Source organism: Balaenoptera acutorostrata, chromosome 10, assembly GCF_949987535.1.
Source record: "Balaenoptera acutorostrata chromosome 10, mBalAcu1.1, whole genome shotgun sequence".
NCBI classification, from domain to species: domain Eukaryota; kingdom Metazoa; phylum Chordata; class Mammalia; order Artiodactyla; family Balaenopteridae; genus Balaenoptera; species Balaenoptera acutorostrata.
This window is the reverse complement of record NC_080073.1, coordinates 11,955,702-11,973,090: the sequence shown is the minus strand read 5'-3', so window position 1 is coordinate 11,973,090 and position 17,389 is coordinate 11,955,702. Positions and strand designations below refer to the sequence as shown.

The 17,389-nt window shown below is 40.3% G+C and overlaps 1 protein-coding gene across 1 annotated transcript in view; it reads left to right on the top strand.

The window, feature by feature from the left end:
- Positions 1-17,389, top strand: part of ITPR1 (inositol 1,4,5-trisphosphate receptor type 1) — a 320,598-nt gene that overhangs the window by 113,853 nt on the left and 189,356 nt on the right. Inside the window, exons 5-9 of the mRNA XM_057554628.1 lie at positions 3,076-3,191; positions 11,621-11,707; positions 13,699-13,857; positions 16,024-16,122; positions 17,256-17,339. Coding sequence (XP_057410611.1) covers positions 3,076-3,191; positions 11,621-11,707; positions 13,699-13,857; positions 16,024-16,122; positions 17,256-17,339 — 545 coding nt within the window. The remainder of the gene's footprint in view (positions 1-3,075; positions 3,192-11,620; positions 11,708-13,698; positions 13,858-16,023; positions 16,123-17,255; positions 17,340-17,389) is intronic.

Below are 17,389 nucleotides of genomic sequence, written 5' to 3'. Positions count from 1 at the left end.
GGCCTGTTTCCAGCCCACGTGCCCTTTAACACTTAACCCAGCCCCTGCATTCCGCTCTCTTCTCCTTTGCTAGCCCAGTGTGGCATCTGCTAAAGCTTAGGAATATTCCAAAGTAATTTTTTGAAAGCTTAATTTAGTTTATTTTTTAAAAGCCTTGAAAAATCACTTGTCACATAAGAGATCTTTGTGGCATTTCTTTGGGGCAAAATCAAAGCACAGTGTGTGTGTGTACATGCACATATATATACACACATACATACTTCCCCCAAATAGGTACAATTCTTCCACCGGATTCCCTGTATTTGTGCATCTCTGTACTTAGCACAGTATTGGGATCCAGCAGAACTTTAACTTTGTCCTGCTGTACCATCCAAATAGCAAAGGGCAATATAGAGCCGCTGAAGTGCAAAATTTCAGAAGGTTACTTTAACATCATATTTGAATTGCTTAATCTAATTTTCACTTTGAATCAGTTGCTAAGCAACTGGGAAGACAGGACAAAATCAGCAAGGCTAATTTGGTTCTGTTACTAGTATGTTAACATCTCATATTTACATAGACAGTTGGTTGTAAAAATGCTTAATCCAGTACAATGCTCTGTGTTGCCCAAGAAAAATAGTTGGTGTGGAAGTTACAGCAAGGCTCTGGTTGGATTGACAGTGCTTCAGTTCACGGTCTCATCTTAGGTGAATGGAAAGCTATCTGGAATTCGAGCCTGTCTGTAGTCCATTGGTTTGTTAAGTGGGTTATATACCCACTGACAGTACCATCAACAGTTGTAAAATGGTACTTTCCAGTGCATGTTAATCCCTTGGTGTTATAGATCCAGCGGGATCCTCAAATCAACTTAAGTCAAATTATGGCTGGGGTGGGGTGGGATGGTAATGCATATCAGTTAGCCATCATCATATGAATTGTGTGGGAGGGAAAAATAATAGTTTTTCTCAGTGTCTTCTTATTGATGAAAATTGAAATTATTAACCTCACTTAATCCATAAAAAGTTGTGTATCAGATATTAATGCCAGTGACTTAAGTGTTTTGAATGGTTTTTTGGTATTAAGTCTTGTGATTATCAAGGAAGTCACCCTGGTCCTGCTCAAATGCCACCTTCTGTCTTGTGTCAAAGATAGGACATTTAACACTGGCTGGTAGTCTCATGGTTGTGTGTGATTGTTCTCAGGGTGAATGGAGAGTTCACGTATATCAAAGTGGTAGAAAAACTTTGTCTTTCAGTGATGTCATGAAGTTGCCACTGATACAGTAAATATCAATGACCTGTTAGTTTCATTAGAGATGGAGAGAGCAGCCCTATCTTTTAAACCAGTTTCCTGCCATGTCCTTTGTTCTCTAAAGACCTGGATAGCGTCTTTCATGTGCACTAACAATTACTTTCAGCAGATGGATTATATTCTTGATAAAGATGGATATCAGTGATCTTATATTTGTCTGGTAGCTGATTGTGACTAGGTAGAAATATTTAGTGAAGAAGGAGGTTATAGAAATGGGAAAGTACCTTTTATTTCTACAGTTAATTGATTAAAAATTATTTTCTGAACAATGTCAAGTATTTGTGTGCACTGTACTTAGTAAAAGTTCATTGATTCCAACTAGAAGAAAGGGAGATCTGAATTAGAGGAAAGACTTAGTATCTGTGTCCTTGACAGTAAATGAATATTTTTTACTTTGAGGTAGTTATTTGGCTAAGACAAAAACAGTATTTACCTGTTCAGTGTCCTTTCAGGGAATGTCTCAGTGAACAGATAAGAATAAGTGTACAGTTAGTAGATTAAGTTTTTTAAAAAAGCTTGCTCTGATCTACTTTCAGGGTGCAGTTTTTCCAAATCTGGATGTTCATTCCAAATTTATTAATTTTACTCTACAAATACCGTTTGAAAATCCTGTATGTCAAAAGGTAAAATTTTCAGAGAGTGAGTATCAATTATAGTGTTAGTTTTTTAGAGCGGTTATTTGTAAACTTTTTCCATGGCATACCCCTATCAAAAAATTTTGACAAAAATACCCCTAAACTGTGTGTGTGTGTGTGTGTGTGTGTGTGTGTGTGTGTGTGTGTTTAAAAGTTATATACATGTGTCACTGTACTAATAGATTGTATACATTATAAAAGCAAGCAGGAAAATATATGTTGATGAAAAAGGTTAAGATTAAACAATAATGTGGTGTCCTCTCAATGATGATTAGCATATTATCATGAATATCTTAAGGCACATGGGTGCTTTAAGGGCAACGTTCATCATTAGAGACAACATTTTAAGTGTTTTTTAAAACAGTTTCTAATATCTGGGTGACTTTTTTTCACATCTAGTTAGATCATCATTATTTTTCCTTTTTCTTGTTTGTGGGGTTTGCATTACTCTTCTCTTCGGTGTTTTGATTTCATTGCAGACATCTTTTGAAGCCACTAGCCCATTTTGTGAGTTAGTTCTACTACATAAAACAATGTAAAAAGTCATGACCCCAGGCATTCCTAAACAGAAGCACATCACCATGCACTGAGAGAGAGGGAGAAGACACAGAGTGTCTCTGCAAGTTCATTTATTTTCTTCCTGCTCCCCAGAGAATCATCTGGTAAACAACACTCAAGAGACCATTGCCCAAGGAGGTGCTTCCAAATAAGCTTCTGGTTTTGTTTTTTTTTTTAAATGTAGTCGAATTGAAGTGAGTTGGATTTATATCCAGAAATGTTTGTATGTACTATTGCATACAGTGAGACTACTGCCCTTAAATTTGTCCATCATAAAGGAAAGGAGGTAACTCTGGGGCAGCATTGAGAGCTCTGGATTTGGACTCTGAGTCCCAGCTCTGCCCCTAACTGGCTGTGTGACAATGGACATTTGACTTACTTTCTAAAAGTTTCATTTTCCTCATTTCTAACCTCACATAATGGTGGTGAGAATTAAAGGTCAAAGGAGAGGTTTGTAAAAGGGCCTTGTAACTTACCGTTTACACTTTCATGTAATTTATAATGCCTAGAAATAAAAGGGGAAAGTTTTTTTCATAGGCTGAGTGTATATACTTCCTCAGTAACAGTTTTTACTTGTTTGTTTCACTTCTAGATTGCCTCTTTAAACTATGTCCCATGAATCGCTACTCTGCCCAGAAGCAGTTCTGGAAAGCTGCTAAGCCAGGAGCCAACAGCACGACAGACGCAGTATTGCTTAACAAACTACACGTACGTATTGGGATGGAGCTCCATGGCGAGGTCTCATGAGCGGCCACGTGGGTTGTGTCTGAGCGGAATGGGTCGGGAAGATGAGTTTTGCAGTCCTCTAGCTCTGGACACCAGCTTTCATATAGTCTTTGGTAAAGGGCTAAAAGGGGACTGACCCTAAGGAAAGGTGGGTCGTAGTCATCCTGAGATGTCTTGAGAGTTACTTTTTTCTCAGCCATTCCCTTTCTGGGATGGCTTTAGGTACAGTACTGGTTATGAGCACAAGCTCAGGAAGCGAACTGCCTAGCTTAGAATGCTAGCTTCACCCTCACTAACTGGACATCTTGGGTGAGTTACTTAGCTATTTTGTGCCTCTGTTACCTCATCTGTAAAATGAGAATGATAATAATATCCACATCAAGAGGTTGTTGTGAGGATTACATGAAATGAAACATAAAAAGCACATGAACAATGCCTGGCCTGTGATAAGTGCTCAGAAAGTTTTAGCTTTTATCATTGTATTTATCTTGTCTATTAGTTGGCATATAAGAGAAATGCTCATTCTACTGCTGATGTGCTTTGTGACCATAAGCAAATTTTTGAGCCTCTCTGAGCCTGTTTTTCCATCTGTCAAATGATGATATAATTCTTCTAGTGTCGAGATGATCTAATTCTTCTGTGAGGCTAATCTGTGTGGAACTTCTTTGAGATGTGGAGAAGAAAGACATGACATATATCCAGTGTGGTATTGAAATTGCAATCCATTCCCCATCCCCCTGTTCTGCTTTATTTTTCTCCACATCACTTATCATGATCTTTCTAATTTATTTATCAGCTCTCTACTCCCACTAGAATGTAAACTACTCACAGGCAGAAATTTGTGTCAGGTTTGCTCGTTGCTGTATCCCTCTTGCCTACAACATATGGTAGGCACTCAAATATTTACTAACTTAATTAAAAAAAAAAAGCTCTTTCTTGAGACTTAGTGATGATAGCCGAGGATGTAGGGTATCTGTGAGCACGTGGGGCTCACGCTTGCTCTCTTTGTGACTAATAAATGGCAAAGTCACAGCCAGCTGCACTGGGTAAGGTAGGGCCCATGGAAGGGACTCCTTTATTCAGCACATACTGTATTAGACAGGGGTGAGGGGCTCCAGGCATGATGAGAAGACCAGGTTCCTAACCTCCATGAGCTGATCCTCCAGCGTGAAGACACACAAGCACACATGGCCCTTAAAAGGAAATGCAGACTTTGTGCCTGCTGGACCCTGCTTCCCCTCTGAGGCTTCTGAACCAGCTAGACTTGCTCTGTGTCCTTTCGTTTTATTTTTTTGAGAACCACAGACTCCTAACAGTCTCACGACCTTAGCGCTTGCAGTTTGTCCTGTTGAAAACAGTCTTCTCCTGACTTTGCCTAAGCTAAGACCTCTGCCTCCTTCATCTCTCAGTTTAAGTCATCTCAGTGAGGTCTCTCCCCATCTCCTTATCTAAGCCATGTCTTGCTTGCTTTCCTCCGTCATAGCACCCTGTTTATATCTTTCTCTGCACTGATCAGAGTCTGCAGTTATATTTAAAAGTTCCCTTAATTATCATCTGTCACTCAGTAGAATGACGACACCACAAGATGAGGAGCAGCGCCTGTCTTGTTCACCACTGTATCCCCAGTGCATTGTAATAGTGTCTGGCACATAGTAGGTGCTCAAGAAATAGTTCTTGAATGAATGAGTGAGCACTGTGCTAGGTGATGGTGATAAAACTGTGACAGCATCGTAACCCTCTGGGAGCTTAATAGCTAATTAAGAATAAAGAGGTAGTGACACGACTGTAGCAAGTTCTATTATAGGGCAAACCACTGAGGCTGTGGGAGCACCTAGAAGGGGCAGTCAAATCCACTTTTGAGTATAAGGATGGGTGATATGGTAGTCAGGGAGGGCTTTCTGGAGGAAGAGGAGGTGACAGGTAAGCCTCAGAGTGAGGCATCTGTGGGAGTAAGAGGGTAGGAGAGAAAAAGAAAACAACAGAAGCCAAGAGATTGCTTTGAAAGCTTCTGGGATTGCATCATTATTTTAATGGTTTTAGGGCAGATATTCTCAACCTCAGCAGACCCATTGCTCCCTCTGAATAGCAAATATTATGTAACTGTATAAACAGGAAATAAAATCTGTAAATAATATAATCTCCCAAGATACCAAAGTTTTGAAACTGAATTATAAAGGCAAAATAAAGGGAAAGTAATACATTTTATAATTGTATACTTTATTAAGTTAATGCTCAGGCACAGTCACTATAGAGGACATATGGAAATAAATGCTTTTACCTATTTGTATAGACCCTGTGAATGAGGCAGCTGAAGGCTGTGGCCGATGTAGGTCTATAGTACTGGTGACCCAAAAAGCATGTTTTCCATAATGTGGTGTTCCAAAATGGTCAGCTGCTCTTGGTAATGTTACTAAGAATGCAAGGTACACTCCTCTCTTTATTAAATGACACTCCCATTTTTGGAAAAGGTGTTCATAATATTATTAATTGAACCATGCAGATCCATGCTTTGTGTTCATGTGTAAAGTGGAGTTAGGGGTTTGGCTCAGAAATTGGAGCTTTTTAAGCCACGTGACTGTCCACTGGAATACCAAATTGTGTGGGAGGAACGATGCTTCTTCCTTGCAGAGGACCGTGCTATACATTTCAGGGCATCCAGCATCCCTGGCTCTTGTCCATGGTGTATGAGTAGCGATCCCCTCCTTCCCCAATCATTGTGAGGATCGAGGACGCCCCCGAAGTCTGTACAGGGAGCATGGGAATCGAGTTGAATGGGTAGGAAAGGTTGCTCAATTCTGCACGTCTCCTGGGAGAGCCATTTAGCACGTACGCCTGTGGGGTTATCTTGGTAGAAGGAGTGCGGCCTTAGCAGTCCTGCGGCCCCTTTTCTCGGATGAAATTGATTCTGTCCATTGAGGTATTCTTAGTCCATCTCAAACCCTTTCTTCTCCTACGCTTTTTACAGCTGGAGTTGTAAATTCAGATTCCTCGTGGCCAAGCAGGAAGCCAGTTGGAACCAAGGGGCCTTGGTGGGCTGGGTTGCTAAGGGGCATGTGCCTGTGTGCGGGTCTGGGGGGCAGCTCCGCTCCCCTGCCATTGCTGTGTGGGAAGGTGGGCCAGGAACTGCCGCCATATCTTCTGCTTCTTCAAGAGAAGCTAAAATCCATGCTTTGATGTGTCATCTCTCAATTTTTAAAAAATGTTGGCAGCTACTTCCCTTAAAGTTTAAAACATAACACTCAGCACCAACACAGGAATGGCTCGGCAGGATGGCATTCTCTGGCCAACTATTCGCAGCCTGTGATACATGTGTTGTTTCATCAGCAGTTCCTTTTCCCCCCACTTCCCACAAATGAACCGTGAAAAAACCACAGAGTTGAAAAAGGCGATCCTAAAGGCGACCAAGAACTTTGAACTCCTTACTAAAATAAACAATAAATTCTCTCTTTCATGCTGTTTTTGTTTTAAATAAATTTTAAAAGGAAACCAGCACAGTCTCCTGATTCAGGATCACTGACATGACTTGCAGGTCTTGGCTGTTAACTTTGTGCAGTTCCTGCTTTCCTGCTTGGCTGGACCTTTTTTTTCCCCCCTCTTGTGTCTGAAAGTCATCCACATGTTCTAGTGCCGTCATTAAAATGTTGTATTTTGGGCAGCCACTTGCCTTTGGGGGCGGACGGCCAGTCTCCAGTGGGTTTTCATTTTTATTTTTGTCAGCTACTGTGGAGCACCCCAGTCAAAGGTCAGATTATTTTAAATTAATGCCATTTAAGGAATTAGTCGTCTAGACCACTTGACTTCCTTTTGACTAGGATAAGCAACATGCCACCAACTCCCTGAAGGACAATGACATCTAGTGGCTGGTTGCTATGTGTGTCTGTTCGTTCTGAGAGAATAACTGGAGTCTTAACTCGCCTGGTCGTGATTTCCCAAGACTCTTGGCAGAATGAGGTTGCCCCATCTGCAAATCACATAATTTGTTCTACAGCCCTCGACTGCCGTTTCCTGACAGCATTTTTACCTGTTACCTTGAAACAGCACCTGCATTGTTTTGGTTCTGAGAAATGGTCCATTACCTTAAGCCGTAGCTTCGACAAGCTAGGAGGAACCAGAGGAGTCAGGAGTCTTTGTTGTCATCTGAAGCCTGGGTCCTGCCTGTTTTCAGAAGCCTTAATATTTATGTTAGATACTTCAGAGCTTGTTGACCTTAAATAAAGAAGGTTCCCCACTGTTCCAGTGACATCTCTGTAGTAATTTAATAATGGTCTCTCCATTTCTGAAATAAAATAACAGGTGACTGTGATGGGGTTGACCTTGATGTTGCTTAGGGAGCATCGTAATGTCTGTGGTGATTCATGGTGGTAGAGACCATAGCATAGAGCGTGATTTCTCGCTTAGAAATTCAGAACAGTCCGCAACCCATTGCGTAAGGGAAAAGAGCAACAGGTACTTAAATTATTGGGATTTTTAAATATTGACGAGATAACACATTTAAGATGGCTTTTTAAAAATCTAGCCTTCTTGCTACAGAGGTACGATGAAGGTGTTTCTGAAGTGAGTATTGTAGGAAGTATTGTATTGAAGTGAGCTCCAAAGTATACATGAGTAAGAAAAGGAAAAAAAAGATATGATCTCTAAACCTTAATCCTCAAAGATAATCTTGGTGTGTGCCCCAGTCTCCCATCCCCTATTTTATTCCTTTATCTCTATATTTTAAAGTATTAATGGGGGCATGCCATCTCACTTTCTTCCTTTTTTTTTTTTTTTTTTTTGGCGGTGCTGCACGGCATGTGAGATCTTAGTTCCCTGGCCAGGGATTGAACCCATGCCCCTTGCATTGGAAGCATGGAGTCTTAACCACTGGGCCGCCAGGGAAGTCCCTCACTTCTCTTTCGTTCACCTGCTTTTTTTCCCACTTAATATGTCATGAATAAATAGGTAGCTCTGTATTTTTAATGGCTACTTGATTACTCCATGGTACAGCAGTATTGTAATTTTAGACAGCCAATCCCTATGGGGGGGAGGAGGTATTCAGGATTCTGACAGTTTTTGCCCTTCCCCCAAAGAATAAATGATGGTTATGGCCTTGTGCACATGCCAGATTATCTTCTTAGAGAAACTCCTAGAAATGGGATTGCTAAATCAAAGTTATGCCCATTGAAAAACTTTTTGGTAGATATTGCTGGATTATTCTTCAGAAAGGTTATACAAATTCACTGTCTTACAGTGTGGGCTCCTCTTTAGAATACACTTGAGGGATTTAATAGACCAGATCTCATGTTTTCAAGGGTGAAAGCAGCCTTGGTCAGTGGGCCCAGGTATTGTCTGTACTGCACTTCCTTTTTTAAAATTTTATTTTTTTAAATTAATTTTTATTGGAGTCTAGTTGATTTAAAATGTTGTGTTAGTTTGACTTCCTTTTTTATCAACCTTTCGAACTAAAAATCATGATGGATGTTTTTTTTCTGAAAGCCAAATTATATGTCAGTTATATCAGTAAAACTGGGGGAAGGGAACAAATTTGGTTTTGTGGAGGAGTTATCTAAAGACTGATTTGTGAACTCAGATGAACACATATGTAGTATTTGTACACTTAGTAAATGGTGAAGTGAACAAGAGAGTTTTCTCCTTAAACAAATAGTGCTTATAGGAAAAGTGAATTCTTAGAATGGTCCATAAGCTTAATGCATGGAATGTTTGTTTAGTAGTTATATGTAGGCTTGGTCATCATTAAACCTTTTAATGGAGTTTTCAGATGTGATATTTGATATTCTTAGATATTTATTCTCCAGTTGTGTATTTTCTGTCCGAATTTTATCTTTTGTATGTTTGTAGACAAATGCCCTTTAATCTTTAGAGCTGCTGGTGTTTAATTAGTCTTAAATATGAAATATGTGCCTTCTTGGTGACTAATCTGACATTTCCTCTTAGATATGCCAGTGACCAGTGGATTACCACTTGTGTACTTAGTCTGAGCGTAGGCAGGAACTTAATATTTTAGATTAATATTTCTTAGATTGAAGCCACTGGAAATTCTTGAGAGTAAGAGGATTAGCCATGAGAATTTTCCCTCTTAAACAGGAGCCCTTATATCATTTAAGTTCAAGAAACACTACTTTATAATTTTCTCAAGGTGAATCCTTTTGGTGTGGTGTTTCGAGCAGAGAAAATTTGTATTTGTTGGGAAATGTTGTTTTATTTTACTGAATTCCTTGATTTCCCCCCCCCTTTGACATTTTTTTGCTTTCTCAACTTTCCTGTCCTTATTAGCTGAGAACTGCTTAGCAGAAATAATAAATGGCTCTCTGCAAAGTATAAACCTGCCTTCCAAGTGGATTCAGTCCAGTGTATTTTTTTTTTTTTTTTTTGAAAACTACCTGCAGAACATGTGGGTACTGTAGAGCTCTCTGGATAGGGTACAGCTCAGGCATGAAAATAGGGAGAACGGAGGTGGGAGGAAGGGATGGGAAGGTGCTTATGGGGGGGGGAAGAGACAGTGGGGGAGAGCTGTGCCTAGGGCGGTTTGGATGCCAAGGATTGCCATGGTGTCTACGCTGGTATTATTTCTGGATGTGTCTTGAACCCAGTGGATATTACCTTTTTGTAACTGAGAACAGCAGACTGGTGACTAATTCCGAAAGAGAAAGAGGGAAGCCTCTGAATAGACCATTGTTTTAAAGGGTTGAGGCAGGCTGCAAACTTGCAGTCATGCACACAAACGTAGGCAAATCCTTACCCTCCTATAAATGTGGTTTCTTTTTGGTTTAGGATTGCTTCCTGCAGCTTATTTTTCTCAAAAGATGTTCCTTCCTAAAAATACCTATACTCCAGGTAGAGGTGGAGCGAATGCTGAATTTGAAGGAAACTGAAAGATTCTTCACCCACCCACCTTAGTTCACCTTTTGAAATTCTCATTAGAGCATTTCTTAGTTATGGAAACTTGGGTATAACAATGGTTAAAATTTATTGAATGCCTATTTTGTGTCTGGTATGCATTTTCTGTAATCTCTCTGATTAGGGAGAAAAAAGGCTTGTGTTGTCCTCATTTTGTGGATGAGAATGCTGAGTGAGCCTTGGTGAGATTAAACAACCTGGCCAATACGATAAAGCTGGTCTGTGGTGGAACCAAGACCAAGTCCAGAAGGGTCGTGTGGAAATGCGGACGTGTTCCCTGGGAAAGAAGCCCATTAACCCACTGGCATCTGGTAGCATCTTGCCTCAAGGCAAGGGGAGACTCTACAAAGAGAACATTGGAAACGATTCTGAAGTACATCATTGGTCACCATCATGCTTCTATCACCCATCAGATTAGCTACCATATTTCTTCCATTATTTTTCTTTGTTTTACTTAGTCTGGGTTTGGAAATCAGAGATTGGAACGTCAGTTTAATTGCCTAGGATGAAACTAGTTCCCCTTGAGTGTGGTTATAATATGCTAAGAGACTTGCAGAGTTACACAGGTGAACGAAGGAAAAATGACTGTGCGGGTTGGTGGCCTTGGCAAACTGTTATGGGAACCCTCTGTCTGGTTTTACCATGTTCCCTGGCCTGCCAGAGCTGCACTAGTAATATCTCCAGCCTCATTTGTGAATGTGTAAATCTGGAGTTAACCCAAATGTGGGTTTGAGGATTATCTCTTACTTACTTAATAGATGTGTAATTAAAAAAAAAAAATGACATTATTAAGCAAAATTTCACATATACACAGTAGTAGAGAAAATAGTACTCCTTTTGTACCTATTCAACTAGCTATGCAGTGTCGACCAAACTTTTTCATCTCTCTGAGTCTGTTTCTTCTTTATTACATTGGGATAATGATCTTCTCCTCAGGGAACTACTGTGAAAATTAAATAAATTATAATTGGTATGTAACAATAATAACTAACACTCCATGAATGCCGCAACGATGAGATACCGTGCTGTGTGATTCCTGTGAGGTAAAGGTACTATTTTTATTTTCATTTTACAAAAGAGGAAACTGAGGCTTGCAAAAATGTTAAATAACACATTCCAGGTCACAAAACCAGTATTTAAATCCTGTTTTATTTTACTTCAAAGCTATAAAGAAGACCTTTACAAATTATAAAAGGGCTATGCAAATTCCCTTCCAACCCTACCCTATTTTCTTTAAAAATACATAAGCTTGTGACTTAGTCTTACCCTAACCAGATGTCCATGAATTCCTTAAAAAATGAATACATTTTTGAAAAGCCAAGAAGGCCAACAAACAAGGCATAGTGGGTTGGATTCTTGAACCCCTTGCGCATTGCACTTCGCCTCAGGGTGTACTTAGGTATTTGCTTATTTCTGTGGTTCTTGTATGAACTGGCTATATTGCTTTTGCCTTGTGGCAGAGAAATATATAACCCATTGTTTCCTCTTTGTGACCAATTTTCCTCCTCTATGTACAGCATGCTGCAGACTTGGAAAAGAAGCAGAATGAGACAGAAAACAGGAAATTGCTGGGGACCGTGATCCAGTATGGCAATGTGATCCAGGTGGGTCAAAGCCGCTGTTCTGTCGTGGAGCTGAAGCTTTACAAAGAGTGAAATGAAAAACAAGCACACGAAACCTGGTTTGAACAGATAGGACTCCATGGAGACAGCCAGTTTATTGCAAAAGGTCTAGCATTTCTTGTGATGTGGGCTGGACTCTTGGGCTTTTAGTTGGTTCTTTCTCAGTGCAAGAGTCCACTTCTCTCCTCTGTACTGATAATTTAAAATCTGTCCACATTTTTTTAGATGGCGGGCTCCCTATTTGAAGAGGAGCCTGGCTGTGGCACTTTTGCCTAACTTGCATTGCTTGAAAGTTCTTCATATTTGGCAAAAATTGGTTCACGAGCTGGTCGCCAGAAGTAATAAGAGCAATTCTGTACCTTCAGGTAGAATATTTGATGATAGGTCTCATGTCTTAGCTCACGGGTTGTGAGGTTTACTTGTTTATATCTGGTACCTTCAAATTTGACAGGATAAAACACAATTTAAGAAACAGCTACAACAGGTTTTGCTGAAAAAAAAAATCCACCTAGGTCTATCCTTGCAGAAAACTGTGTGAAGAAGTCCAGTGCCAAATGTGGCTTTTTTTTTTTTTTTTAACCATTTTTAAAAATTGAAGTATAGTTAACTTACAATGTTGTGTTAGTTTCAGGTATATAGCAAAGTAGTTCAGTTATACATATGTGCATATATCTATTCCTTTCCAGATTTTTTGCATTATAGGTTATTACAAGATATTGAATATAGTTCCCTGTGCTATACGTAGGTCCTTGTTGTTTATTTTATATATAGAATAGTGTGTATATGTTAATCCCAAACTCCTAATTTATCTCTCTTTACTAATACTAATATTAACTTTACAAATGACAAAGGAGTTCCTTCCCACTTTTTTTCCTGTTAGGTATTGGGCAAGAATTCTTGCCATGCCTCAGCTGGCTCACTAGCAGAATGGGAATAATAATGGTATCTGCTGCCTAGGATGATTGAGAGGTACCTGTCACAGAGTATGCTGTGAATACTTACTACCTAATATTTCTTACTTTCCCAGCCTAGATCTTGAGGATCACCTGTAGGTAATGCCAGGTTATAAACCAGCTAAGTCCAGCACTTGGAGAGGTGCATGGAGAATCAGGGGCTACTCATCAGAGTACCACGGAAGCTTGGGAAGGCATTGCCTTATGTATCATGGCCAGGGGATGTCAGGGGCTCACGGATCAGACAAGAAGATTTGTGGGCCTCCTAGGAGTGTTCTAGAAACTGTACCTGTTAACCTGAAAAGGGAGATACTGGCAGTTGGAAGTGGTGTCCCGTGCTAGTCTTATCATTTCTCCAGGGATTGGATGGTCTTTCATATTCCCTTCCATCTTCTCTTACAGCCTGTTGAGTTGGGAAGCCTTGGTCAGCTCTTCCTGGTCTAGACTTACTATGAGACGTTTCCCATCTAGATCTTCCATCTTTCCATCCCCTTCATGTAACCGTTACACAAGAATTAAGAATAGAGCGCTTAGAAATTCAAGGTGGAAATCCATAGCAGCCATGTTTTTTCCAAATGAATTGACAGTCCCCTAATGGGGTCACTTATTAAATTGAACTGTTTCTCTTGTTCAAAAGTGCCCTTCCTTAGCTCCACCTTCATGTCAGGGCATATTCAGACTGCAGTTCTTTAGTCCCTTTACCTGGGGTTAGACCCCTTCCGGCTAACCAATGGCAGAGTGCTGTCCTAGCCGACGGTGCACTTGACCTGAGTGACATCCATCTTGTCCAGGGCTATGTTGGGGGAAGAAAAATGTCTTCTTCTCCTCTTCTACTTCTGCTCCCTTTGCTCTTCCTTCTTTCCTAATCATTCCCTGCCTTAGCCACTTCTGTGGTTCTCTAACTCCACAGGTGGTTCAGTGGTGGGAGGAGTGTGTGATACATATCTTATATGACTGGGAGAGAAATGTAGAGCTTCGGAGACTTGCTGACACTCACCTTATTCTCTTGGTGGTTTTCAGCTCTTGCATTTGAAAAGTAATAAATACCTAACAGTGAATAAGAGGCTTCCAGCTCTGCTGGAGAAGAATGCCATGAGAGTAACGTTGGACGAGGCTGGCAACGAAGGGTCCTGGTTTTACATTCAGCCGTTCTACAAGCTGCGATCCATCGGAGACAGTGTAAGTGCACACGCCCAGCCCAGGGTGTGCTCCGTGCCAGGCCTCCAACCATAACTGTACACTAGAGTCAACTAAGAGAAATTTAAAGTTGAAGCCAGAGGCTTATCCTGTATGAGGAGAAGGAAATCACTATGGAAACCAGTGTTTGGGAAACAGGGAAATTTGGAGAGCAATGTGACCTAAATACAGTAGCTCTGTTTTTTTCCTACTGGGCTTCTGAAAAAAATCATGTGAGCAGCCCATTACTTGAGTAACTTTACCACAAAAGCAGCTATCATGTATGAGTGTCCTGGGGAGTGTCCGTGTCCTTGTAGATCAGTAGTGGAAAAGAAATGCTTCTCTATTGCAGAAATAAAGTTAGGACAGAAGGATGGAAAAGAGGTAGAGAGATCAGGGAAGGAGAGTGGATTTTAGGATTATCCTCAGTTCCTCTTTGTTGATAACTCTGCAGGCTCCTCATTCCATTTCAGTGACTGTGGTTGGTCCCGACCTGAGGGGTCATTAAGTTATAAAGCCCCAGAAGTCCTTTCCAGGGTGACTTAGAACAGTTCTGATACTTATTAGCTACCTTAGTAAGTCATTATGTGGGCATATACTTAACAGTGACTGTGTCTAAATGCTATCAGCTATATTTCCAACCTTGTTAAGATTCTGAAATAGTTGTTTTCTACCAAAAAGAAATATGTATTTAAACAGTGTGAAATCTTGTTAAAAAGCTTAACTTGCCTTCACCTGAAACTGAGTTTTCCCATTTTTTAATATTTAAGTATACAAGCTTTGGGTCGTTTAAATATGTTTTAGTCTATATGTTTGTGTGCATATTAAAGTATATACAATATACCTGAAGCATCTAGTACCTGAGCGGCCCCCTCGCAGCTGGTGTACAGTGCATAGTGATCATCAACTGAGTATAGAAGAACGAGTCCAGTAAAGCTTAAGTTTCACCTAAAGGGTTGGGTTTCTTGACATATTTAACTTGCATATATTTTGAGTTAGAGAAAATTTAGTTGTATCTGTTCCCCAAATGTAGCAAACTGAGAATAGGTGTGTTTTACATCTTAGGAAAGCATCCTTTCTATTCTTCTTCCTTCCACTCCCATAATAAAAGACAAGGGTGCTTTGCTCTGAACTGCATTTGTAGCAAGTCCCTTGCTTTCCTGTCCTTTAAGCTTACCTGTTTAGCTATGCCTTAGTTGAGAAAGTAAGATGGACTCGAATACTTGTAGAATAGTGTCTTTCAAAGGACAGGTATTCATCTACTCATGGGCCAAGAGATCAATTTAGTAGCTTGTGACTCTCATTTTAGAAAGTGGAATAGAATAGGCAGTATCAAGCTGTGTTAAACATAATGGGGATAAGATTGTTTGGGGGGGTGACTTTTTTTTTAGATAAATAGAGATCTCTATATCTATCTATATATGCATGCATATATGTATATACACATACATACATATACACATATAGCCACATAAGTCTGTATGTATGACTGAGTCGTAATAGAAAACGTATTTCTTAATACGACTTTTCAAAAAAGTATAGAAGTCATTGCTTTAGAAATATAAATTTATAGCTTTATTCTTTCAAAGATAAAGACTTACTTCAGGCAATAATCTGCTTCTACTCCTAAAATTTAGTTAGAGCTTATCTGTACAACTGCCTTAACTGAAGCTAATGAAGATCCGATTTTTTTCTTCCTGCTCTGGACTGACTTTGAGATCGCCTTTGGATAATCATTGACAATTGTGGGCAAAAATTTAACCTTAGGCTTGTGAACATCACCCCTTCCTGGTCAGGGTCAGGCTTCGGGGTTTTAAAATCTTTTTTTAATTTTTAATTTTTTTGAAATTCCATTCTTTATATATTTAAAATTTTTTATTTTATATTGGAGTATAGTTGATTAACAATGATGTGTTAGTTACAGGTGTATAGCAAAGCGATTTAGTTATACCCATACAAGTATCCATTCGTTTTGAAATTCTTTTCCCGTTTAGGTTATGATAGAATATTGAGCCGAGTTAATTGTGCATTTGTGCTGTATCATTCTACTTGCTGGAAGCTGGGCCTTCTTCTATGCAGGCTCTTACAGCTCCTGCTAGAACTAGCCACTGGTCAGTCTGCAGTCCTGACCTGTTTTGTGAAATGCTGTATTGGTCCTTTCCTTTCCAGGTGGTCATAGGTGACAAGGTTGTTCTGAACCCCGTGAATGCTGGCCAGCCCTTACATGCCAGCAGTCATCAGCTGGTGGATAACCCAGGCTGCAACGAGGTAAGGGAAATTGAGTTGTGGCTTGTGGGCAGGCATATGCTGCAGGAGCAGACCTTCCTGGGGCTAGAGCATGTGCATGCTCACAGTGACTTGAGTAGTGACTCGGGGCAGTGTACCCATTCTGCAGGTGAACAAACTGAGAGCCAGGCCTGCCACATGAGGTTATATAAGCCTGTTCATTGGGTGGGGGCTGATAGTCACCTGAGGGCTCAGTTTGCTAAGCTTTGTATCCCTGGGGGATTATTTTCTAATTTCTTTAACAAGAGAAGGGCCCCCTTTACCAAGTGTTTTTGGCCAGAGGGGTACCCTTTTCTAATTGGTCTCCCTAAAGAGTGTGTCTTTTGCTAATTCATAAGAAGGGGACACTGCTGGCCATCGGCAGCCCTGTGAGCGTGATATCTTACTTTTGGCAATACATCTACTTAACTTAATTGGCAATTATAGGACACAAGGGCAATAACTTGATTGTGACATAAATGTTTGCCTAATGTTTGCTTGGAGGACACAAGCTCTGGAAACAGATATGGATTCAAATCCTGAATCCGCCCTTCCCTACCTCTGTGACTGTAGGTTCATTACCCAGTCTCCCTGGGCATCAGTTTTCCTACCTCTGAAATGGGCATGATGGTTATTGCTATTTTTTAGGGTGTTGCAGAGGATAAAATGTATTCGTGAATGTTAGCCCAGTGCCTGGCATATATTTCGTGTACAAACAATGGCTGTATCATTAACATTTTAGAATGTATACATTGGACTTTTTTTTTTTTTTGCCTTTGTAGCTCATCTCATTTTATACATACTTGTTTTCACTGGGGCTTTACTTTTTGGCTATAGTATAAGAGACTTGGGGGAAAAAAAAAGAAGAAGAAGATATCATTCCAGGAGGGCAGGAAGCTTGGTTCTGTTAGCCAGAGTTGCAGCATACATACTGACTGGTACAAATGAACCATTTATTACCGAAGACTTCTGTCAGGCCATTGAATTTGCAGGTTCTGTGATCTTAATGGTGTCAGTCTTTAGGCTTGGAGGGCTGAAGCACAGCCTTGCTTCTTGGGCAGAAATGAGGCATTTAGGCACAGGAAACCACAGTTGTTGAGGGGTATATGAAAATACAACTCTAATTTGTTTTCTAGGTCAATTCCGTCAACTGCAATACAAGCTGGAAAATAGTCCTTTTCATGAAATGGAGTGATAACAAAGATGACATATTAAAGGGGGTAAGTTTGATACGTTACAGGCTGGGCAGCACTTGGCTCCTCTTTGGTTC